Source organism: Phyllopteryx taeniolatus, chromosome 16 (genome assembly GCF_024500385.1).
Source record: "Phyllopteryx taeniolatus isolate TA_2022b chromosome 16, UOR_Ptae_1.2, whole genome shotgun sequence".
In the NCBI taxonomy this organism is placed as follows: Eukaryota; Metazoa; Chordata; class Actinopteri; order Syngnathiformes; family Syngnathidae; genus Phyllopteryx; species Phyllopteryx taeniolatus.
Window position 1 is genome coordinate 16,199,461 of NC_084517.1, and position 23,712 is coordinate 16,223,172.

The 23,712-nt window shown below is 42.0% G+C and overlaps 2 protein-coding genes across 5 annotated transcripts; both read left to right on the forward strand.

The window, feature by feature from the left end:
- Positions 1-1,212: 1,212 nt before the first annotated feature.
- On the forward strand, positions 1,213-14,003 carry stard3 (StAR related lipid transfer domain containing 3). Of its 3 annotated transcripts, none has more exons than XM_061748392.1 (15): positions 1,213-1,371; positions 4,196-4,425; positions 4,532-4,609; positions 5,323-5,400; positions 5,498-5,551; positions 6,720-6,837; positions 6,915-7,016; positions 7,097-7,152; positions 7,231-7,323; positions 9,147-9,209; positions 10,010-10,105; positions 11,066-11,145; positions 11,221-11,325; positions 11,409-11,502; positions 12,035-14,003. In XM_061748392.1, exons 2-15 carry the CDS (start codon positions 4,210-4,212, stop codon positions 12,164-12,166), a joined length of 1,365 nt encoding a protein of 454 aa, XP_061604376.1. In that variant the 5' UTR covers positions 1,213-1,371; positions 4,196-4,209; the 3' UTR covers positions 12,167-14,003. The 3 variants fall into 3 exon arrangements, with proteins under 3 accessions (XP_061604376.1, XP_061604378.1, XP_061604377.1); XM_061748393.1 differs by having other exon boundaries at positions 1,305-1,371; positions 4,188-4,425; XM_061748394.1 differs by lacking the exons at positions 4,196-4,425; positions 4,532-4,609 and having other exon boundaries at positions 1,261-1,371.
- mreg (melanoregulin) lies at positions 12,103-21,742 on the forward strand. 2 transcript variants are annotated; one of them, XM_061748397.1, is made up of 6 exons: positions 12,103-12,228; positions 16,012-16,192; positions 18,091-18,256; positions 18,335-18,425; positions 20,011-20,174; positions 21,265-21,742. In XM_061748397.1, exons 2-6 carry the CDS (start codon positions 16,095-16,097, stop codon positions 21,451-21,453), a joined length of 708 nt encoding a protein of 235 aa, XP_061604381.1. In that variant the 5' UTR covers positions 12,103-12,228; positions 16,012-16,094; the 3' UTR covers positions 21,454-21,742. The 2 variants fall into 2 exon arrangements, with proteins under 2 accessions (XP_061604381.1, XP_061604380.1); XM_061748396.1 differs by lacking the exon at positions 12,103-12,228 and adding an exon at positions 14,157-15,926.
- Positions 21,743-23,712: the final 1,970 nt, after the last annotated feature.

A 23,712-nucleotide genomic window follows, 5' to 3' on the forward strand; every position in this document is an offset into this window, starting at 1 on the left:
TACGAACACTGTATAATAATATAATAAAGGTAATCTAAATTACTTAATTTATTTTGGGCGGGACGTGACTGAACTCGATCGAACTGGCGTGCAGTGTGTCTTATAAACTTTGCTCTTCGTCCTAGCAGAGTCTCTTCTGTCACATAACACAACTGACTTTCCTCCACCCGTTCCACCCTGTTTGGATTGGTTTCATTTCTTCGCCTCCTTACCACACTCACCATTGTTCTGCACTTGTTGATCCCAAGTATTTAAGGTCCTCAATCCTTCTCTTCTCCCTGTAGCGTCACTCTTTCCCCTCTACTCCTCTCATTCATACACATTTTGTTTTGCTTCTGCTAATCTTCATTTTGCTCATTTCCAGTGCATGCCTCCACCTTTCTAAATGTTCCTGCACCTGCTCCTTGGTTTCACTGCAGATCACAATGTCATCTGCAAACATCATGGTCCACGGGGATTCCAGTCTAACCTCATCCGTCAGCCTTGCCATCACTATTGCAAAAGAAGAAGGGGCTCAGAGCGGATCCCTGATGCAGTCCCACCTCCACCCTAAACTCCAACGTCACATCTACAGGACACCCCATGACTGTTCTGCTGCCCTCATACATGTCCTGCTGTATTATTCTAACATACTTATTTGCCACTCCTGACTTCCTCATGCAGTACTACAGTTCCTCTGTGGATACCCTGTCATAGGCTTACTCTAGATCTAAAAAGACACACCGCGGCTCCTTCTGACCTTCTCTGTAAGTCTCCATCAACACCCTCAAGCCAAATAATGCATTTAAAAAAACGGCTAATAACAGTAAAAACCCATAATCAGAACTGTACGCAGTTCAGTTAGCGTTACTGTATGCCACCGAAACAGGAAGTTCAGTCAGTGCACCTCTTGGTAAAGTGTTTTCCCACGACGGCAGTGGTCACCTGATCTTTGGATATCAATTTTCGGTTGCGTTTCGTCACTTCAAGTGTCAAGTATACAGTTGCGTTTTGAAACGCTGGTGACATCTTCAAGACTTTTCCATGAATGTGTTTAGTTTAATCTTTAATCGAGTTAACTTTCGCGCTGCCTCGAAATTAGGTTAAATATATACTTTGTGTATCTGCACTTAAACAAATGTGACCCCGCTGTTGACAAATAACCCCCCAAACACCTGAACAAAACAAAACATTCTGTCTTGTTTGAGGAAAACATTTCAGGAAATAACGGCGATCCAAATCCGCGCACGCGCAAACGGTCGACGTGATGACGCGATTGGGCGACAGGCGATTACAATGACTGGATTTCTCTTTCGTTGTCATTTGTCGTCTTCGGAAGGTCGTAAGACTGGCAGGAAAACTTGGCAGTGCGATGATGAAGCGGTAAAACAAGTAAGTAAAAAAACAACAACAAAGAAATGTTGTCATTGTAATGAAGACATGAGTCAAAAGTGATTGTAAACAACGGTTTCTCGCGAATTAAGAGTGTGGAACATTCCACGCACAGCTAGCAAAGGGAGGAAGGTAAATTAGCCATTTTTGTGAGCTAACTGGGGCAGCTAGCAGCAGTAAGATAGCAACAATATCACATGCTCGCTTATTTATAAACGATTGATAAATGATTATGTATTAGCCTCTGACTGTTATGTTGTATTTTGTTGTTAGGAGTCTGTTAGCTTTCTTGGTTACCTGACATCTTGACTCGTAACTTATAACCAGCGTAGTTCACAGATTTTTGTTTTTGTCCCTGATGTGGTACAAATAGGCTTTCTTTTACACGTAAAGTAATATAATAACTAATATAAGGTGTCATGTATTTTAATTGTCAACTGTGGAGAGATGACTAATGGGAGAGACTTTTTGTTTACCTCAAGATAATTGAAACTTGAGAGGTTGTGATTCACTGTTGGTGATGCTCTTCATTAGTGTAAAAAAAAAAAAAAAAAACATTAACATCGTTGATATGCCGTTAAAATTCACCATTATGAATTTATGGTATTACCATTAATTGTTTATTTGCAATATTTGTATTAAATAACATTTTTCTACGATTTGAAGGCAAAAACATACTATTTATTAGCTGACATGATACTCATCCTAATGTAGAGGAAACAAAAGTATCGGGACACGGGGCTGCCCTTCTGGGAAGACTTCGTGTTCATTTTGTGCCTTTTCTGTTATTGAGCTTCCACACCAAACCCATCCAAGCACAACTTTTATCGAGCTTGCTTGGGAACAGAAAAGGGAACATGCCACAAACTGTTCCCACGAAGGCAGAAGTGTACAATTCATTTCAAGGACAGTAATTGTCATACCAACACACATTTACACATGATATGGCATACAATTTGATATCCAAGGTCTCAGATTAGATTTATGTATTTATTATTTTGATTGCCTTTCAAATTACTGAATTGGCCACTATGTAAATGTGTAATATGTATAACTCTTTGAGTTGCATGCCATTGTATGAAAAGTGCTCTATAAATAAAGTGGGATTGATTGATTGATTGATTGAACAAAAAAAAAACCTTCAAAGTGCAAATCTCAAAATTTTCATATGCATGAGATGGAAATGCCCAATAATAAAAAAAAAAAAACTAGGCAAATATGTAGGAAAGTACATACAAAAAGAGGATTCAAGGCAACTAAATGCGAAACCTCATTTACTGCCCAACCCCAGATTAATTAATTACTTAATGACTTAAAAAGATGTCTTAATGTACAACCCCAATTCCAATGAAGTTGGGATGTTGTGTTAAACATAAATAAAAACAGAATACAATGATTTGCAAATAATGTTCAACTGATATTTAATTGAATACAATACAAAGACATCCATTCCTCCATCCATCCATTTTCTGAGCCGCTTCCCTTCGCGGGCGTCCTGGAGCCTATCCCAGCTATCTTCGGGCGGGAGGCGGGGTATACCCTGAACCGCTCGCCAGCCAATCGCAGTGCACAGAGAAATAAACAACCATTCGCACTCACATTCACACCTACGGGCAATTTAGAGTCTTCAATCAACCTATCACGCATGTTTTTGGGATGTGAGAGGAAACTGGAGTGCCCGAAGAAAACCCACGCAGGCACGGGGAGAATATGCAAACTCCACACAGGCAGGGCCGGGATTTGAACCCCAGTCCCCAGAACTGTGAGGCAGACGCTCTAACCAGTCGACCACCATGCCGCCACAATACAAAGACAAGATATTTCATGTTCAAACTGATAAACTTTGTTTTTAGCAAATAATCATTAACTTAGAAGTTTATGGCTGCAACACGTTCCAAAAAAAGCGGAAAAAAGAAGGCAGTGAACAGAGTGCTACAAATAGAAAAAAAAAATCACAAATAATTGGTTTGTAATTGCGTACAGATGTCAGAAAATGGCGGCAAAGCTGTGGCCTTACTAAATGAAGCTCCTCTCCTCATTTCCTTACTGGTGCTTGGCTACACGTATTGAACAGTTTATGAAAATATAGGCTTCAAGCTGTTTCATGCCTGTCCCAGTTGAAGTTTACTGTCAAACTATACATGAAGCAAAGAAAATTAGACTGTGTATTTAAAACAAACACATAGCCTTTAGTCTGCTAGCTTAATGCTAACACATAATGGTGAAAAACTTAACCCTTTAAGTAGCTGATATTTCAACGCAAGTGGTGCAGCAACACATATAAAAATTCAATATAACAGTACTCACAGCCATATATTCTTTATCCTCGGGGAGGTGCTATGACGCCTACTGTACGCCTGTGTACAATACACCTGTCTGTCTGTCCTGTACTGCCCCCAGGTGGCCAAAGTGGCCAGCAGCACAATGGCCATTCAGTTGACTGCAAAGTGTGACAAAAACTGTTTAATTCTGTTTAATTGTATTTAATAATGACATTACTGTATGCTTTTATTAGGAACAATATCACAGAGTGCTATTTTTCCCATTAATAAAAACACATTACCACAAGTTTTGTTGTTATGGGAGTCTGGAACGGAATAATGGCATTTCCATTCATTTCAATGGGGAGATATGATTTGAGATACAAGTGACTTGAGTTATGTGTGTTGTGACAGAACGAGCTAAACTTGTATCTCAAGGCACCTCCCTCCAATATATAATTAAAAAGATACATTGAAATTTGCTATTATTTTTGTGCTCAATACAGCACTTGACGACAGTAGTTCAGAACATTTATCCCAGTTGCCTGCGTGTTGGTTTTGAGGTCGCGCGGGGAAAATGTCGAGCCCGGAGTACGGGGAGCTCGGGGGCAGCCTGCCCGCCATCGCCTCGCTGAACGCGTCGTACTCCACCTCGCTGTCGCTGCCGTCCCCGTACCTGCTGCTGCCGCCGCCCGGCGAGCGCAAGCTCATCTCGGACGCGCGCCGTACATTCTGCCTTTTCGTCACCTTCGACCTGCTCTTCATCTCGCTGCTGTGGATCATCGAGCTCAACGTGAGCGTCCTCGGTGTTTGTTTTTGTCTATTTTTTTCTTTTTGGGCCATGTACAGTGTAAAGTTTGAATAATGTTTGCGTCCGCGTGGACTTTGTCTCCATGCAGATCTCCAGCACCATCTGGGACCGCTTGGAAAAGGAAGTCATCCGCTACAACTTTAGGTCTTCCTTCTTTGACATCTTTGTAAGTAGGCTGAATTTATTATGACAGTAAACCTCCATTTTGTTGCTCCGAGAGTCATCTGGTGGATCTAGAGCAGTGGTTCTCAAACTTTCTATGCCAAATATTCTATGTTCATCAAAAACAAGGCAAAGGTTGCAATTGTTTGTTTCTATGTGCCCTGCGATTGGCTGGCGACCAGTTCAGGGTGTACCCCGCCTCTCGCCCGAAGTCGGCTGGGATAGGCTCCAGCGCGCCCGTGACCTTAGTGAGGATAAGCAGAATGAAAAATGGATGGATGGAAAAGTACGTTTCATATTATTCTATTCTAATAAATACAATGGTAGCTTCGGATACAGGTTATCAATCCAAAAGTCTCTCTCTCTCTCACACACACAAACACAGTAATATTACATTTGAGTGCTGTGCCTTTAAATTCTCTCTCTCGCTCTCATTTGATCTCTCACCCACACACTCGGTTTACCCTGTCGTGCAGCAAGAAGGCTCTGTGTCGCTCATAAAAAAATCCACCATACAGTGAGACAGCGATTGGCAAGGGACGACTGTACTCGTGCATACCCCAATACCAAAGCACTTGCTGAGCGTTCAGTCACCGAGCTCAGATTGTACACTGTTTGCAGCCGCACATTTGTGTTGTTTCTGGGGTTGCTATGATATGCTGTGAGATGTATCTGAGGGCAGTTTTAATAAGTAACTTTTCCTCTTCCTGTTCTCAGCTCCTGGCGCTGTTCCGCTTCCTGTGCCTGCAGGTGGGTTACGCCGCCTTCCGGCTGAGGCACTGGTGGGTGATCGCGGTGAGTCGCCTTGGAATATTTTGATGAAATTCCACCTACCTCAAAAATGTCCCAAACACGAGGATGTAAAACAAACAAAAAAAAAAACACCCTACAGGTCACCACCCTCGTGACGAGTGTCTTCCTCGTCGTGAAGGTCATCGTTTCTAACGTAAGTGCTGCTACTACTTCTTCTTCCTTCTTCTGTGTGTGTGTGTGTGTGTGTGTGTGTGTAATAAAGGCTTATCACTTTTGACCTCAAAACGTTTTCACTTCTGCATGAGTGCCGCTAAAGTGACTGAAAACGCTCCAAACGACAGGAGCGCTTTCATTTCGCATTTCCCTGCGAGCCGGGTTTTGCTCGCAATGAGGGAGTCTCGTTGCTTTTCACCTCGTGACGACCCATGGACAGACATACATAGTCGCCGCCATATTGGATGTGGAAATGTGGAGCGATTTGAGTGGCTTCTGGACAACTCTGTGAATGTCCTTGAGCCCAGACTTGACTCTGGAAATGTCTGCGCACCAGAGCTCCCCATCCAACCTGTTGGAGCTTGAAAGGTGCTGCAAAGAGGAAGAGGCAAAAATGGCCAAAGATAGAGCTGCCAAGCTTGTGGCATCATATTATTAATTATAATAATTATGTTCTATTGCTATTTTAACACGCAAAACAATTGCTAATTTATTACACGGTCATCGATTAAAAGGACTGCGCCAGCCGTCCACATCAGTCTGCGCTCACGCTGACTACCAACCAGACAAAAATCCTTGAATATAAAAGCAAACGACTGTGATCATTATCCAAAACTCTTTTTCAAAGACCTAAGAGCTACGAGTAACGCAATAAATAAAACGATGAGCTGTCTCAGCAGTGTAATAGGTGGAAATGAATACTAGAAACAAATTTACCTTTATGGCTAACCGTTTCCTTCTGCACCAAAACATTAAAGCAATCAATTTTTATCTATTTTCACTCATTGTCAAAAAAAACATCAAGCCTCTCAATCTTGAGAAAACATCAGAGATATGCGTACGTTGGTTTGTTGATTTACCGACACTACATCCTAAACATATAATGAGTGAACCGTTCTAATTATGACAATCAAAGTTACATTTACTTTTGGCGCACGTCCCATTAACTGTATGCTAGGTTGTCGCTTTATAAAGTTCAGTCTATTGACTTGCATTAGTTCACAGACGGATCTGCCACATTCAGTATGGCAGATGCAGTGATGTATCGCAGCTGCATGCATTGGCATACACACTCCCGTATAGCGGCAATGAGGTGTTTACGTATAACAATACGCCTGTGGTGACCACCCTGTTTTGTGTCGGTTCAGCTTCTTTCCCAGAATGCATTTGGCTATGTGCTGCCTATCACCTCCTTTGTGGTGGCCTGGCTGGAGACCTGGTTCTTGGACTTCAAGGTGCTCACACAGGAGGCGGACGACGAGCGAGGTGGGAGACGGCCATCAAGTTCAAAACGTAACAAATGAAAAAAGGTTTTTGAAGTTTTCATCTTTTTTTGTCCTCAGCTTACCTGGCAGCGGTTAACGCCGCTTGTGAGCGCGCCCCCATCATGTACCCTCGTGCCATGTCTGATGGACAATTCTATTCTCCACCCGAATCGGTTGCAGGTATTTTTTGGGTGGCAACGCAACCCAAGCTCGTATCTCTCTCCCTGTATTTGCTGACTCTCTTCCCTCACACCCCGCAGGCTCTGAGGAAGATCTCGACGAGGAGGGTCTCGGCCGGCGCGCCGTCACCGCTCAGGTACCCCAAATTAGATCCCGTCTCACCGTTGACATGAGATTTCTCTTCTCAGACTTTCGGTGCATCTTCTCGCTGCAGGAGAAGGAGTTTGTGCGACAAGGACGTGAGGCCATGACCATCTTGGAGCAGATCCTCGCCCAGGAGGAGAACTGGAAGTTTGAGAAAAACAACGTGAGCACCTCTTGTCTGTTGGACTGCTTCAAAAGCCATTTTCTATAGAGCTTGCCCTTAATGCGGTCACAGGTAATTACAGTCTTTCCCAGCTGACTTTGGGGGAGAAGGGGGTTACACCGTGGGCTGGTCACTAGCCAATCGGAGGGCACATACACCTGAAACAAACCAGCATTCATGCTCACATTCACAATTTAACATATGAAGTGGAGCTAACATGCATGTTTTTGGAAAGTGGGAAGATGCTGGAGTAGTCAAGAAAATCCACACAGGCACAAACAGAACATGCAAACACACAGGAGTGCCGAAGCGTGGATTTGAACCCTCTGAACTGTGAGGCGGATGTGCTAACCAGTAGTACACCATGCCGCGAGAAAACCCATGCAAGCGTGTGCCTGACCTGAGGTTCAAACCCAGACACTCAGAACTGGGAGGCAGACACTACTTTGACATGCTGCTGACAATTGAAAATATGTTGTTGCTTTTGCTTAGGACCAACACAAAAAAAGAACATGGGGATTTGAAGACATTTCCTTTAATAATTAAATGACAACTCGTCACCAAATTACTTTTTAGTCTTTTTCATATTTAATAAACATTTACATTCTGTTTTGGCAGTCTAATTTTTCAAGCTGAAGTCTGTATTCTGGTCAGAAATAGTAAAAAGTACCTTGTTTAAATGACAACAAAAAAGCAAAACAGCCAACCACAATGTGTTGTTTTCCATGATTAAATGTTGATTCCGCATGTCTGTCTCACAGTCAAGATGCTCTGGATTCAAATCGCAGCTTTCAACTTTCTGTGTGGAGTTTGTTCTCTCTGCGCTTCCTCCCGCATTCCAAAAACATGCATGTTCGCTTCACTTAAGATTCTAATTTGTCCACAGCTTTGAATGTAAGTGAATGTTTTTTTTGCCTGTCTCACCTCTTGCTCAAAGTCAGCTGCGATAAGTTCTAGTGCAAGTGCTGTAGGAAATTAATTGACGGATATAACATGAACTTCCTTCCATCCATCCATTTTCTTTACCGCTTCTCCTCACTAGGGTCGCGGGCTGCTGGAGCCTATCCCAACTATCTTCGGGCGGGAGGCGGGGTACACCCTGAACCATTCGCGCACACATTCACACCTACGGGCAATTCAAAGTATTCAGTCAACCTACTGGCACGGTGGACGACTGGTTAGCACATCTGCCTCACAGTTCTGAGGACCGGGGTTCAAATCCCGGCCCCACCTGTGTGGCGTCTGCATGTTCTCCCCGTGCCTGGGTGGGTTTTCTCCGGGCACTCCGGTTTCCTCCCACATCCCAAAAACATGTATGGTATGGTATGAACTGCCTTATCTAAGCAAAAAAAAAAAAAAAGACAAAATGGGGTCAAACTTTAACATACTGTACTTCCTGATACATGTAAGCATACAGTAGTAAAAGAGGTTGCGCCAGTCATACTTTGAAAACAGTGAACCACATAGGCACGCTTAATTTGGAGTACACCTTTTGTCCGTAACTTCCTGTTTCAAGTTGTACATAACATAACTCGAGTAACATGCGGAACCTCTCTCTGTTCATGTTCCACCAGTCTATTTTGTATATTTAGTCCTAATCATATGCTAAATTGTGCTAAGCTACCTACTCACAGCTGGATTTTTTTTTCCCTCCGAAGAGCATATTTTTCATAACCACTCTCACACAAAACTGTGGAAAAGAAATTTCACGTCACATTTCTTTTTTCCCACACTGGTAAACAGAGAAATCAGCACATCGAGTGATGATGGATGTCTTCACTATACTTCTTTCTATACTACTTGTATTTCGTGTGTTGTTTCAGGACATGGGTGACTCCGTCCACACCCTGGAGATTCCATTCCACGGCAAGACGTTCATCCTCAAGGTGAGGGTGCAGCGGTTGCCGTGGCGATGTCATCCTCACTAGCGATACACATCCTGTTGACATCATTCCAGTTTTGTTTGTCTCTGTTTGCATTGACGGTGCTTGTATAGGTATTTCAAAACATATGACTCCGTTATCATCATTGGTTATTATCGCCTCATTCTCAGGGTTAAAAATGTCACTGTTACCAAAGCGGTTACATATTTTCTGCTTCAATCAATTAGCCGTGCCGGCAACTACACTGAAGCTTTGAAATAGTTTCAGACATTTTGTTCAGGCTACAGAATGCGGTCAACAGAGGACACCAGCAGGCGTTGGTCATATCGTGCTGCACGGTACCCAAGGCGCTGTAACCGCCAACAAACGCCGTAGTTGCCCTGCATTGCTGAGCAGCATCATGTGAAGAAGAGGCACTTCGATTTATACAAACTGATTTTGTTCCTATTAATAGTGATGATGTTGAACTTAAAAACTAAACTTGATATGTAGATTGCAAAAAGGACCTCACAAGCTCCCAAGGAAATGTCGAACAACAATAATAATAATGTAGTAGAACAACTTAACAATTTATTCCAAAATCCCTGAGTTGGACAGGAAATTTCAAGGAAAAATGTTATATTTCCAATTTTTCATTTTCCCAATTGCAGGATAAATTCAATTATTAAACCGCTTCACAGTGTTAACGTTCTATAAATCACCCAATGAAATACCTTTAAACTATAATAGTATATTACAAGACAATTTGACATTCGACGTTCTGGCATGCTGGGTAACGTTGCTGTTGTTTTGTGCCCCGTCAGGCCTTCATGCAGTGTCCTGCTGAGCTGGTGTACCAGGAAGTCATTTTGCAGCCCGAGAAGATGGTCCTGTGGAACAGAACCGTGTCTGCCTGCCAGGTGAGCTTTGACCAGTACTCGCTTGATTAACTCTTAAGCTAGATTTCTAGAATACATTTCACAATGAAGTCACACTTTCTCCTGGGTACCAAAAGCCAAAGCACTCTCTGATAGCAATAAATACACCTTAAACTTGGTCATGGTCGATATTGCCTAAAGGCGAGCATGCTGCCATTCATCCTTTTTCTTTACCGCTTGTCCTCATTAGCGTCAGTAGGGTAGGTGTGCTGGAGCGCATTCCAGCTGGCTTTGGGCGAGAGGAGGGATACACGCTGGAATGGTTGCCAGCCAATCGCTGGGCACATGTAGACAAGCAGTCACACTCACATCGACACCAACAGGAAGGACAATTTACAGCAGGGGTCACCAACCTTTTTGAAAGGGAGAGATAATTCTTGGGTATTGATTAATGCTACTAGTTTGATACTCACTTCTGCACATATGATATTATTAATAATTCATGATATTCGTCTAGGGGAGGACACTGATCATGTTAATGATTTTTCACGGTAATTACCTACAGTGATTTAACAAGGTCGGAAACAGATAAATACCTGACTTGAGACTCTCATAGACTCTGGTAGACCATCTGTTTCGGTTATCGAACTAAGAATGCGTCACTGACGGTGTAAGGAATGATGGAGGTTTGGTTCCCAGTCCCTTCGAAGTGGCTACTCTGCCACTAGGCAGTCTTGCTATCTTCTTTGTACAACTATTTACAAAGTCCACTCGCCTTATCCTCCTTGTTCTGTTTTTGTTTTCCCTCAGACAAAATCATTAAAAATCCTAAACGTTTTGGGGTATATCCCGGAACAGAGCACTTTTTTTTGTCATCAATTTCAGTCCAAGTCAACGATAGTGAATCACTTTCTGGCATCCTGAAATATCCTTTGAATTGTTATTTACAAACGTTCTAAATTGGTCTATAGTTGAGGTGTTTGTTTTCCCCCGCCTCCTCAGATCCTGCAGCGGGTTGACGACAACACGCTGGTGACGTATGACGTCTCGGCCGGGGCGGCCGGAGGAGTGGTGTCCGCCCGGTACCTAGCCGCCGTCTTGGCTCGCTACGCCTTAGCGTCTCTGTGTTTTACCATTCCTGTGTTTCATTCACACAGGGACTTTGTAAATGTCCGGCGGGTGGAACGTAAACGTGACTGCTACCTGTCTGCCGGTATAGCCACCGATCACGACGCCAAGGCGCCCAGTGGACGTTACGTCAGGTCGGATAACAAACACCAATATCTGTTTTTCTTTTTGGGAGAAGTGAGATTCTGACATTCTTGTGTGCCTTTTTCCACAACAGGGGAGAGAATGGTCCTGGCGGATTTGTGGTGCTCAAATCCAGCAGCAACCCGTCCGTCTGCACGTTCATCTGGATCCTCAACACGGACCTGAAGGTGAGGAGAACTGAATGAGGCAAACAACTGGGAAGTGTTATTTGGACACTGTATGAACAAAAGTACTGGAATATTCCTTTTGATTGTTAATCAGTTATTAAAAAGGGGTTAGACTAGAGCAGGGTTTTATTTTAAGATTTTGAGTGTCATACAGAGGATACGCAGTATAAATATATGTAAGGAATAGCGCACTTCACGCGCACTCAAAATATAGACGAGTGAAGACGAAGGTTTCGTGTGTTCATTATGATTTGCGGTCATGACGAGTGGAAAAGAGTGTGAACACGAGAAGATGAGCCAGCAGCATTATACAGTACCTAAAATGCACTTTGGCTACTGTCAGCTAGTTCGTGGTGTGGACGAACAAGCAAAAATGGTCTTAAATTCAGTCAGACACACTTTAAAATGTTGTAGAAAGTCGTCCCAGAAGAGTGGAATGAGGAAGGGCCCATGTGTCCCAATACATTTGTCCGCATAAAATCAAACATTTGTGAAAAACTACAGTAAATGGACGATTGTTTTTTCCTCTCAGGGTCGATTACCACGTTACCTTATCCACCAGAGTCTGGCTGCCACCATGTTTGAGTTCATGTCCCACCTTCGCCAGCGCGTTGCCGAACTGGGGCCCGCCATGCGCTGCCACCGCCAACACCACGCGTGCTAGGACCATGACCACGACAAAGACGGGAAGGAGGCGTCCCTGCGACTCGGGCAGACGTGACACACGTGAGCACGCGTTGGCCACACTTTGGCAAACAATGCGGCCATTAAGACAGAACTTTTTTCTGAGCCTTCTTCTGCTTTCTTTGGTCTGTTCTTTCACTTCGTCTGGTGCGTTCTCGCTAAACACTTACTCTACTTGACCACAAGAGGGAGACAGCACCAGCCGAAGCTGATCTCCTTGCCTTTGGATGCCAAAAAAATAAATTTAAATAAAAGGCTGCTAAATTGGGTTGCAAAGTTGTGGAAAGTTTCCAGTAAATTTCCATGGTTATTTAAGATGGGGGGTGTAAATAATCGCAATTGGAAACTTTCCAAAGGATTTAACTGGGAAATGAGGGTAATTTAATGGAAATGTAAAATATTCTAGCATAATATAATAATTTTGTATTGTCATAAGCAGACATCCATGCAAAATAAATAGCTCTCCTTGACCACATGCAAAGGGGATTACAGTACCTTAATTCCTCTATTCATTTATTTTATTTTATTATTATTTTTTTTTTTTTACTTCACTCAAGCAGCAGTGTATCTGAAGCTTGCTCGTGCCTCCACTTTGGCCTCGCAACACAAAGCAAAAAATCTACCAGACGACGACTCCTAACTGGAAAAACTTGTCCGTTGGGGCTCCTGTAAATCTAGATACCACTGTACTTGCATGAAATCTAGTTGTTTTAGTCTGGATTATGCTAAAATATATTTCCCCCACCTATATTTAAATTCCCTATTTAGAGCCAACCTTCAATTTGGTAAATTGATGGTTTATTCCCCTTCATTCACATTAATTCCCATACAATCCTGTTAATTCCCAGGAAAAGTTTACAACTTGGAAAATTCCCAGAACTTTGCAACTCTAGTACCAATCGCCATTTGTAGTTCAATAACAGGACATAGCTACAATATCCAAGAGCCTGAGTTCACATCAATAATTCATCTGAAGCTATTTGATTGTTCTATAAAAAAAAAAAATAGAAAATGTAAGCCACGCTCCACCTTCTTTAACATCCCCGCAGGCATAGTGGACCTCCTATACACACTCTTCAAAAAAGTCGGTTTGTGTAGTTATGCAAATATTTGAATTTAAATACAAAAATAATATAAATTAAAGCTAGGAGCTGTGAGGAATGGGCCATCAGTAAAGCCCCCCCCCCGGATTGTCATCAACACCCAGTACCCCAGGAATGGGCACCCAAGTTTGGGGAAAAAAAACCTATAAATGTATATGCTTTTCATTCGGGGGCATTTCAGTCCTCTGTGGTCCATACTAAATTAATGAAAAATATCATGCAGCGATGGAACAAATGTTAATTATTACATATTACGAGCATTTGTGAGGATGGCCAGGGCTAGTTTAGCACAAGTATAAACACTTAACAATCAGTCTTTTAAGATGTTAGTTTTGTGGAAAACCACAGAAACATTGTTTTGGGAGGTTTTTTTTTTTCTGATAAAAGCAGCATATCATGATAACATGTGATGATCCTGGCCAAAGGGAACTGATTGTTCCACGCTCACATTCACCAGCAGCATGTGAGTGTGGAAAATGTCAAAAATTGTGTAATGATCCGTGGCAGCATTTTCAGTGCCTTCAATGCAATCTTTGCTTTGTGTCTTAATGAACACGCACTGTTTTAACACTGTCTCTCACACACATACATTATTATACTGTACTTGTGTTTACACAAACGTATTCATTTGAAGTCGTCACGACAAACTGACCAACTGTTTATTTTTTTAGCGAGTGTCTAATAAATTGATGATTTCATGTTACAAAGCCCTTATCTTTCTCTATGGGCATTCTGCTTCACATGCTTTTAACTTAACTCTTGATTTTGGATGATAAGGATGAGGTCAAAATGACACAAAAAAAAAATCACAATACGATGCTTGACACACACACCACAATTTTCGACCATCTGGCAACCTTCTGGGATTTTTTTTATTTTGTTTTGAATGATAGCAAGACCCAAGATGGTTGAAGAAGTCAAAAGACCATTTAAAATGTGTTGCTTCTCACGTATTGGCCAATTTTCAACCATCCATCCATTTTCCGTACTGCGTTATCCTCACAGGGGTCGTGGGCGTGCTGGAGCCTATCCCATCTATCTTCGGGCGAGAGGCGGGTTACACCCTGAACTGGTCGCCAGCCAATCGCAGGGCACATAGAAACAAACAACCAAATCAATTCTGAACCCGGCCTCTTTCGTATGTGGCTATAAATCAGATATGTATCCGATGCGAGAGCAGTCTGAACGTTGCAGTCGCACTCATCCAACCTTCATCATCAAAAGGTGAAAACAGTTACAATAGTTTGACAAAATATACAAAACAACGGCAGACCAACAGAAAGCAGTCAGTGGCGAAAAGAGGATGCTTTACAACTGATGAATATATGGGGGAACCAGTCAGCTCCACCAGAAAATCCTTGAAATTGCCAGAAATGCGTTATGAGAGGAACACATGGGACCATATTTACTTCCGTGAACAAAATCACAATTTTCATCCATTCATCTTTCAAGGCAAGAACCCCATTGGTTTTGAATGCAATCTGGACACGGTGATGGCCATTGTAGTTTGGTTCAAAAGCGAAATCGAAACATGTTTGTCTTCACCTCTCCAACCAGTCATCAATTTGTAACCTTCGGGTATTGTTGTGCTACATCAGAGCAAGAACCCGATTGGTTATGACTAATAACTGCCAAAAAGATGGCACAAGTACTTCAGTAAAAAGGGAACTTTGCAAATGTTGTTGTCACCTTTCAACTGGTCAAACTTAATTGTGTTCACACTCTCAGGAATTGCCGTTTTTTTTAACTGAGCAAGAATAATATTGGTTTTGCATTTTAAGTAGTTTTGATTTTGTTTTTAGTAAAAATATGACAACGTACTTGTGTATTTGTACATGTATCCGATTTCCGTATGCGTTGTCCAGTCAAGATTACCTACTTATCGGGGTTGTTGCTCTATATCGTAAAAATAATCCTATTGGTTTTGTGTGTTGACTGGAGCAAAGATGGTTGACCCAGTTTTTGTCAAAAGTGAATCGACAGTTCTTATCTGAATTTCATTTCTCATTTGAGCGACACGTCGTCATCTGTCCTTTAACGTGTGCCAATTGTTCATTGGCAGAACTGATACGTACACATAGATCCGAGGCGTGGAGTCCATCTCTGACCCATTTATGAGGAGTTTGTGAGACTCGGATGACCAATGAGAAGAATGTTCTCAGAAGAAACATCCGCATACGTTCTGTGAAGGCGTGCGTTTGTGTATGCATTCTTCATGGGACAAAATGCTTACTGTACGGTGTTTCAATCTCCTTTTTGAGAAAAGCAGCTGATCTAAAGCACTGCTGTTATCCCCAATAAAGCCACGTGAGCTGCCCATGTAAGTCACATGCAAACTCGGGGCCCCCGGGGGCCAAATCGTGCCTGTTTCAGGACGATTTTATAGCGACCGAGGCACAGTGGAAGTGTGTCACCGGGCCCCTGATGAAGATGATGAAAAGAGGTGTTGTCCTTCGACTAAGGCGGGGGGGGGGGGGGGGGGGGGGGGTTCCCGTTCACATGACATGGCTGTGACCATGTGCCGGGGCGATGGCTGTTTGTGGAGTATGTGCGAGTTGACTGCCGGACTGTTCGAGAGGCAGCAGACCTTCTCTGGGTCCACCGCAGCATCCTGGATGATGGGAAACTGAATATGAGGTGATAAAAACAGCGGTCCTGCTCGGCACTGACTTTTCACACATTTACTCACTTGTTTTTTTTGTTTTGTTTTTCAACCTGCCAGGATGTGAGAGCGAGTGTGAGGTGAAAGGGATCCCCAGACGTTCAAAACAAGAATTTGCTGGGATTATCCGGCGTTGATCCTCCATGGGCTCGTGGTTCTCCAAGTTCTGCATGCAGTGTTTCTGCTGCTGCTGTCCTGCCGACGATGACGGAGACGACAGCGAGAAGCAGCCCTTAGTGGGGTAAAAACACTTTTTCAATACCCTGGTGGTTTTTGTAAAGGCCAAATGAAGACCTGACCTCTGGATGAGGCGTTACGAATGCGATCTGAGACTAAAACGGATATGTATACCTTACGTTTTAATGAAATATAAACATTTACTAACCCATTATGGTGCCACTTTTTTACAATAACAGAATTAGTTGTGATGTTTTGCCCAGTTTTTTGTAATAGTGTATTAAAGTTTTACATTTTATCATTTCAACAATTCTAAACTTAAAACCAGCATTTGTAAAATGTAAAATATTTGTCTGCAGTTTATGGATTGTTTTAACATTTTTTATTTTCCATATTTCCATCCATCCATCCATTTTCTTTTACAGCTTATCCTCACTGGAATAATTTAAATATGTTTAAACAATTCACATTTTAGGACATATTTGTAATTGTAGTATTTTTACAAATGTGATATGTAAAATGATGGTGACATGATAGAGAGAAAATATATATATATATATATATATATATATATATATATATATATATATATATATATACATATACATATACATATATATATCCATCCATCCATTTTCTGAGCCGCTTCTCCTCACTCGGGTCGCGGGCGTGCTGGAGCCTATCCCAGCTGTCATCGGGCAGGAGGCGGGGTACACCCTGAACTGGTTGCCAGCCAATCGCAGGGCACATAGAAACTAACAACCATTCGCACTCACAGTCATGCCTACGGGCAATTTAGAGTCTCCAATTAATGCATGTTTTTGGGATGTGGGAGGAAACCGGAGTCCCCGGAGAAAACCCACGCAGGCACGGGGAGAACATGCAAACTCCACACAGGCGGGGACGGGGATTGAACCCCGCACCTCAGAACTGTGAGGCTGACGCTCTAACCAGTCGTCCACCGTGCCGTATACAATTACATATATATATATATATATATATACGTATACATATATATATATATATATACGTATACATATATATATATACGTATACATATATATATATATATATATATATATATATATACGTGTATATGTATATATATGTGTATATATATATATATCTATGTGTATATGTATATATGTGTATATGTATATATATGTGTATATGTGTATATGTATATGTATATATATATATATATGTGTATATGTGTATATGTATATATATATATATATATATATATATATATATATATATATATATATATATATATATATATGTATATGTATATATATATATGTATGTATATATATATATGTATATATATATATATATGTATATGTATATATATATATATATGTATATGTATATATATGTATATGTATATATATATATATATGTATATGTATATATATATATATATGTATATGTATATATATGTATATGTATATATATATATATATGTATATGTATATATATATATATATATATATATATATATATATATATATATATGTATATATATATATATATATATATGTATATATATGTATATGTATATACACCTTCACCTCACTAGGGTCGCGGGCGTGCTGGAGCCTATCCCAGCTATCCTCGGGCAACAGGCGGAGTACACCCTGAATTGGTCGCCAGCCAATCGCAGGGCACATATAAACAAACAACCATTCGCGCACACATTCACACCTACGGGCAATTTAGAGTCCTCAATCAACCTACCACACATGTTTTTGGGATGTTGGAGGAAACCGGAGTGCCCAGAGAAAACCCACGCAGGCACGGGGAGCACATGCAAACTCCACACAGGTGGGGCCGGGATTTGAACCCCGGTCCTCAGAACTGTGAGGTGTGTATATATCTAGTCTTAAATAGCATTTTGAGTGATTGTTTTTTTTCTCTTCTTTGCTCTCTGCCCTCTCAATGTCGGCTTACACTGCCAAGGACTCCGGATCCGTTGGAGTATTTCAACCGCGAGGTGCAGAAGCGCCGCGACGAGGAGGCCAACCTGTGGAGCGAGCCGGGGGACCCCAGCCACACGGAGCGGGATGACGACCGGACGCTTCACGTACTGCTGCAGGCCCGCAACAAGACCCGCATGGGTTCCACGGTACGTCCCCCCCAAAAAAATAAATAAATAATGGAGAGAGGTGGAATGAAGGAGCTTTGTAGTCTTGTGGTTTTATAGGGCTACCGCCGGTTGAGCGTGGACATTGAGGCCATGCGAGACACCCGTAGGGAAGTCCGGGATAAGTGGAAAACCATCTTGGAGAACCTCGGTGAGCACCATGTTTCATCCTAAGAACCGCACGTAGAAGTAAACCAGTCTTGTATAAAGTACATGAAAGAAAATATTTCGTAAAAATACAAGTATTTCAATAGAAAATACCTTTGGTCAAAATATGAAGAGTCGCAAATCAATGAATTGCAAAATTCATGAAATGAAATAGAAATGAATGGAAATGCCATCAATCCATTCCAGCCTGTCAAAAAACTACATTTTGTGATTTTTATTTTTTTTTATTTTATTTTATTTTTATAATTTTTTTTATTTTTTTTTAATATCAAAACATACCACACATTTTACTTTTTGTTTCAATTCAATTGACATTGTGCTACTCCTTGTGGTGCCCTGACCACCAAGGGGCAGTATAACAGACATATACAGTGCGTACGGAAAGTATTCAGACCCCCTTAAATTTTTCACTTTTTATATTGCAGCCATTTGCTAAAATCATTTAAGTTCATTTATTTTCTGCATTAATGTACACACATATTGACAAAAAAAACGGAATTGTTGCAATTTTTGCAGATTTATTAATAAAGGAAAACTGAAATATCACACAGCCATAAGTATTCAGACCCTTTGCTCAGTATTTAGTAGAAGCACCCTTTTGAGGTGATACAGCCATGAGTCTTTTTGGGAATGAAAGTTTTTCACACCTGGATTTGGGGATATAGACAGGGGTGTGGCTTTCCTAATCAAGTCCAATCAGTATAATCAAACACAGCTGGCCTCCAATGAAGGTGTCGAACCATTTTAAGGATGATCAGAAGAAATGGACAGCACCTGAGTTAAATATGTGTGTCACAGCAAAAGGTCTGAATAATTATGGCTGTGTGATATTTCAGTTTTTCTTTTTTAATAAATTAGCAAAAATTTCAACAATTAAGTTTTTTTTCTGTCAATATGGGGTGCTGTGTGTACATTAATGAGGAAATAAATGAACTTAAATTATTTTAACAAATGGCTGCAATATAACAAAGAGTGAAAAATTTAAGGGGGTCTGAAAACTTTCCGTATCCACTGTAGATATACATGGAGATGTGACAATTCCTCAACAGTAATATGTCATTCTTTACAAAGGATAAATAATATTTGCTTGTGAGTATTGTTATATTAGCTGTGTACATGTGTTGCTTCACTGTGTGTTCAGGCGTATATTGCTTAAACCGCTGCGACACCGATGCTGTCTACGGCGATTTGCATTGTTTTTTTAGCATTTGTTAGCTTTCCTAAGGCAAAGCCTGTGTGATTGTTTTAAATACACAACCTATTAGTTTAATGTTTAGTGTGACAGTAAACTTCAACTTTGAGGGACAAGAAAAAGTGTTGAAGCCTCTTCTTTTGGAGTTGTTTACGAACTGTGAAACTGCAGCTTTTTGTGAAGTGAGTTGAGTTGATGCAGTGCTCGAATCTCAAATTTTTGCTCGCAAGTCAAAAGCAAAAAAAGAAAAATCAGCTCAACGACGGCGCCTATCTTGAGAAACTAATGAGTCGGGTCACTTGTATTTCAGAGCACCACTGTATTTCTACTCCGTTATGTAACACGATCGAAGTTAACCCTCGACCCTGTCTCCTAGGCTTCATGGCTGAGGCCGACTCGCTTCTGACCGTGTCGGCCGGCGCCTCGCTGGACCGCATGCGCAACGCTGCCGCCGCGCGCTCTCTGCTGCAGACGCTCCACTCCGAGACGTCGCTCTTCAGCAGCAGGGAACCGCCGCCGGAGAGATATCTCTTCATCCTGGTGAGAACCTCGGAACCTGTCCACCATGTATAATTTGGTGTTGTTCATCACACTGTGACGGTGTCAAAATAACCTACCCCACCACCAGTTCGCCCCAGTTTTCGTCTTTGCTAGTAACTTCAACGTTGTTGTTACTTAGGAGACAATTTATCTGAGACTGAAGGCTGCTGCAGCAAAGTAGAGATTGTGGAGTATACAGTAGGGCCCGACCGATTAGCCCTTTTCAAATCAGCTAAAATTGGGTGAATTTTTTTTTCCCACATTAACATTACAACATAAGACAAAGATAATGACATTCAAACAAATCAAAATACTTTTTTTTTTTTTTGCAGACTCTGTTGCAGACTCTGTTGTAAAGTTTAACAAATACTAAAGGACAAAACAAAAAAACAGGCATGTTCTGCCTGTAATTATTTTTTATTTTTGTAAGCGTTAAGGGACCAAAAATAAGTTATTCATTATGTATTTTTCTTAATAATATGCATTTTATGCTGACAAATATCGGCATCACCATAGGCTTCAAAAAATCAATATCGGTCGGGCCCTAGTATACAGTGTGAACATCCGCATATTTGCGGTTTGGATTCACAAATTCACGTATTTCAGGATGAAAAAAACAAAAGACCTGTTTTGTGTTTTTGTGTTGAGGCCAAATCAATAACAGCTTTTGTCACAAACTGGGGCACCTTGGTGCCAAGAAACAGTTTGAAGCCCGTTGAGGAGCTTCATTTTGACAAAAGTTGTTGGCATCTGTAGGCAATTGCAAACCCTTTTGCGGGGGCGTCAATTACACACCTACTGTATTTTCACTATCAGCGGCATGGCTGAGGCTTAGCGTTTACTACCAATATTAAGTGTTCCTTGTCTCAGTTTAAGAAACGGTACAGTAAATTTCATCCATGCTATAGAGCGTATAATGCCATGAAAATGAAAACAAAACAAAAAAAATCTGACATTTCTTTTTTTTTTTGGGCATGTCAATCACAAATGTAACTTCCACTTGTAACGGTTTCAGTCAGCTCCTCCTCTCAAAATTTCCCACCCTGCTTCCTGTGCTGGAAAGACCTCACCTTTTGTCCCTAATGGCCAGGATCGCTTGCTGTACCTGGACATCGCCGAAGACTTTGTGTCCAAGGCCAAGCGCTTCTACCCGCCTCGGGACGACTCTGACGAGGACGGCCCATTATGCGCCATCAACCTGCCTCTGCTGCTGGCCCGCGTGGACGCCATGAACGGCTGCCCCGACGACAATAGCGTGGAGAGTGTAGAGAAGCCTTGAACGGCTGCAGTAGCTCCAGACTCCCGGCTGGGGCCGGCAGACGTCAAGGTTAGCTGTTCTCCGCAAGGTTGTTGAGAAGCTTGAACGTGTCCTATGAGTGTCACACATCACATGACTAGACAACAAGTTGCCTATCCAGACTGCTGACTCACTTAAGTATGTTTGGAGAATAGCAAGCGGTCAAGTGTTTGTCCCAACCCCCTTTTCCAATCCCCCTTCAGTCACGCTTCTCTCTGTATGTATCCTGTCGACAATGATAACGAATAAAGTTGCAAGCCTGCGGACTCAATCATGAGTCTGTGTCACATGTTGTCAGCGGGTTATTTGGAGTCCAGCTGAGTGATTTAAAGAAGATTTTCTGGTGTGGGACACAGTGTGCTTGTGCACATGGCTCCAGCTGGCGGGTACACGCCATTCCGCGAGGCATGCTACAAATCCGGGGGCCTGGCGTGGGGCACCGTCCGGGGTCTGGTAGTCTCGCCAGGGAAATGGACGCTGTTTTGGTGCTCAGCTGCTGCTGCTTCTTGTTGTTGTTAAGTTAGAGAGACAGATATTTGCTCAAGGTCATGTTTGTGCGACACAAGAGACGATTATGACTTTTTCTACAAAGACAGCTTTCATTATGAGGAACTTAAAAACCTTGTGGACAAGTGTTTGTTGTCTTGGTGATTACTTTTATTACCTCAGCAAAGCATAACGCTAGCCAGGTTTACAGGCAGGCTTTTTTGTTATCCTGATTAAATTCATTCCGATGGAAGATCTCTGGTCCACTGTTTACATGTGGTGTGATCTATTCCGATCGGGTGTGTACATGTGCACTACATTTAATCGGAACAGCCGTGTGACATGCGCACATCGACGTAAACGTCAGGTCATTTATCAAGTTGGTCTCGTCTTTTTTTTTTTAATTAGCCAAAGCTCTGGCCTTACGACTGTGGTGCCTTGACTTGACAAGATGCTTTCAAAGTGGTCGCGCGCCCCGCTTTATTTACCAACTCTTGATAGGCTTGTGCTTCACCGCCCTCCATTCCTCCCTCGCTCCCCATCTCCAGCGCGTTGACAGCTCATCCTAATGTCACCTCCCGACAGCTGTGACAGTACATCGGTTTTGCAACACAGCTCTTCTGCCTGGCAGGACCTACTAGCACCCCCACCGCAACTCCACCCCGCCTCGGTGTGGGCGTGGTTCATCCCTAATGCATGACTCCCCACCAAAATCATCTTAAAAGGTGAACGGCAGCGCGCAGCAGCACTCTTGTCACGTTGTGATGTGATACACTGGCTTTTGCCATGGTATCATAACATGACTTCAATGGCACGATGTTGTTCTTGTTCTCAGACGGCGTATTAGCCCGTGAACCCAAACACTGAATCCTCATAGTCTACAGCTAAACAACACCTTAAAACCCTAATATCTCAACCTTAACCCCTACTATTAACACTAAAACCCGAACCCTTAACCAAACAGTCAATGGTTGCAAGTATTTGAGTAGAAGTCTAGTCTTGGGTCTTTGAAGCATTGAGTCGTTAAGACTCTAAATTCAGTAGTTGAGGGCCAAAACCTCTTTTACAATGTCCATTTTTCCAGACCATTTTTTTTGCCCCTTTCCGACCAAGGATGTCAAACACCAGACTTTCTTATGTCTTGTAAAATTATCCTATAAGATGAACCTAAGGTTTTTGAGGTGTGTTAAGAGTGGCCTCATCCTGATAATAAGGTCCAAAACCGGTCAGAGCTGTATATTAAATGCGTTCAATAGTTAGGAGCAAAAATCTTCATGTATAGGTGGGAAAAGCCGACTACTTCCGTGAATAATGACTCTGGGAATTGTGCGGTGGAATGGAATCTAGCCAATCAAAGAAGCGCCCTGACTCAGAAACATGGAAACGACTGTAAACAAAAACAAACGTCTTACCTGACGTTTTTTTGTTTTTTTAATGTGGAAGTGGGTTCCCCAGACGAGAAGAATTATTTTCCAAAGCAAGTCTTTTTGATGACATCGCCAGTCTACAGCGCGCTTTTTGTGCAGCCGCCATTGTGTCTCTGATACCACCTCGAAAGCTGGGAAGTTTGCGGGTGGGCTTCAAAACTCCATTCCGTCTTGCTGCATTTCCACGCAGAACAACACGGGAAATGCTGGATTTGAAGGGCGCTGTTGTTACTGACTAGCCTAAATATCTTCTGTTATAGCTACAGCATTGTTTTACTAGTTGTTAGATCATTAGAACTTTCTAAAAAAAAAAAAAGGGGCCGGCTCT

Bases quoted from the DNA above. Each gene is read 5' to 3' on its own strand.
- stard3 (XM_061748392.1), top strand. From the start codon at position 4,210: ATGTCGAGCCCGGAGTACGGGGAGCTCGGGGGCAGCCTGCCCGCCATC. The intron at 4,426-4,531 runs GTGAGCGTCCTC...GTCTCCATGCAG, and splicing joins TGTGGATCATCGAGCTCAAC to ATCTCCAGCACCATCTGGGA. The intron at 10,106-11,065 runs GTGAGCTTTGAC...CCGCCTCCTCAG, and splicing joins GAACCGTGTCTGCCTGCCAG to ATCCTGCAGCGGGTTGACGA.
- mreg (XM_061748397.1), top strand. From the start codon at position 16,095: ATGGGCTCGTGGTTCTCCAAGTTCTGCATGCAGTGTTTCTGCTGCTGC. The intron at 16,193-18,090 runs GTAAAAACACTT...TACACTGCCAAG, and splicing joins GAGAAGCAGCCCTTAGTGGG to GACTCCGGATCCGTTGGAGT. The intron at 18,257-18,334 runs GTACGTCCCCCC...GTGGTTTTATAG, and splicing joins AGACCCGCATGGGTTCCACG to GGCTACCGCCGGTTGAGCGT.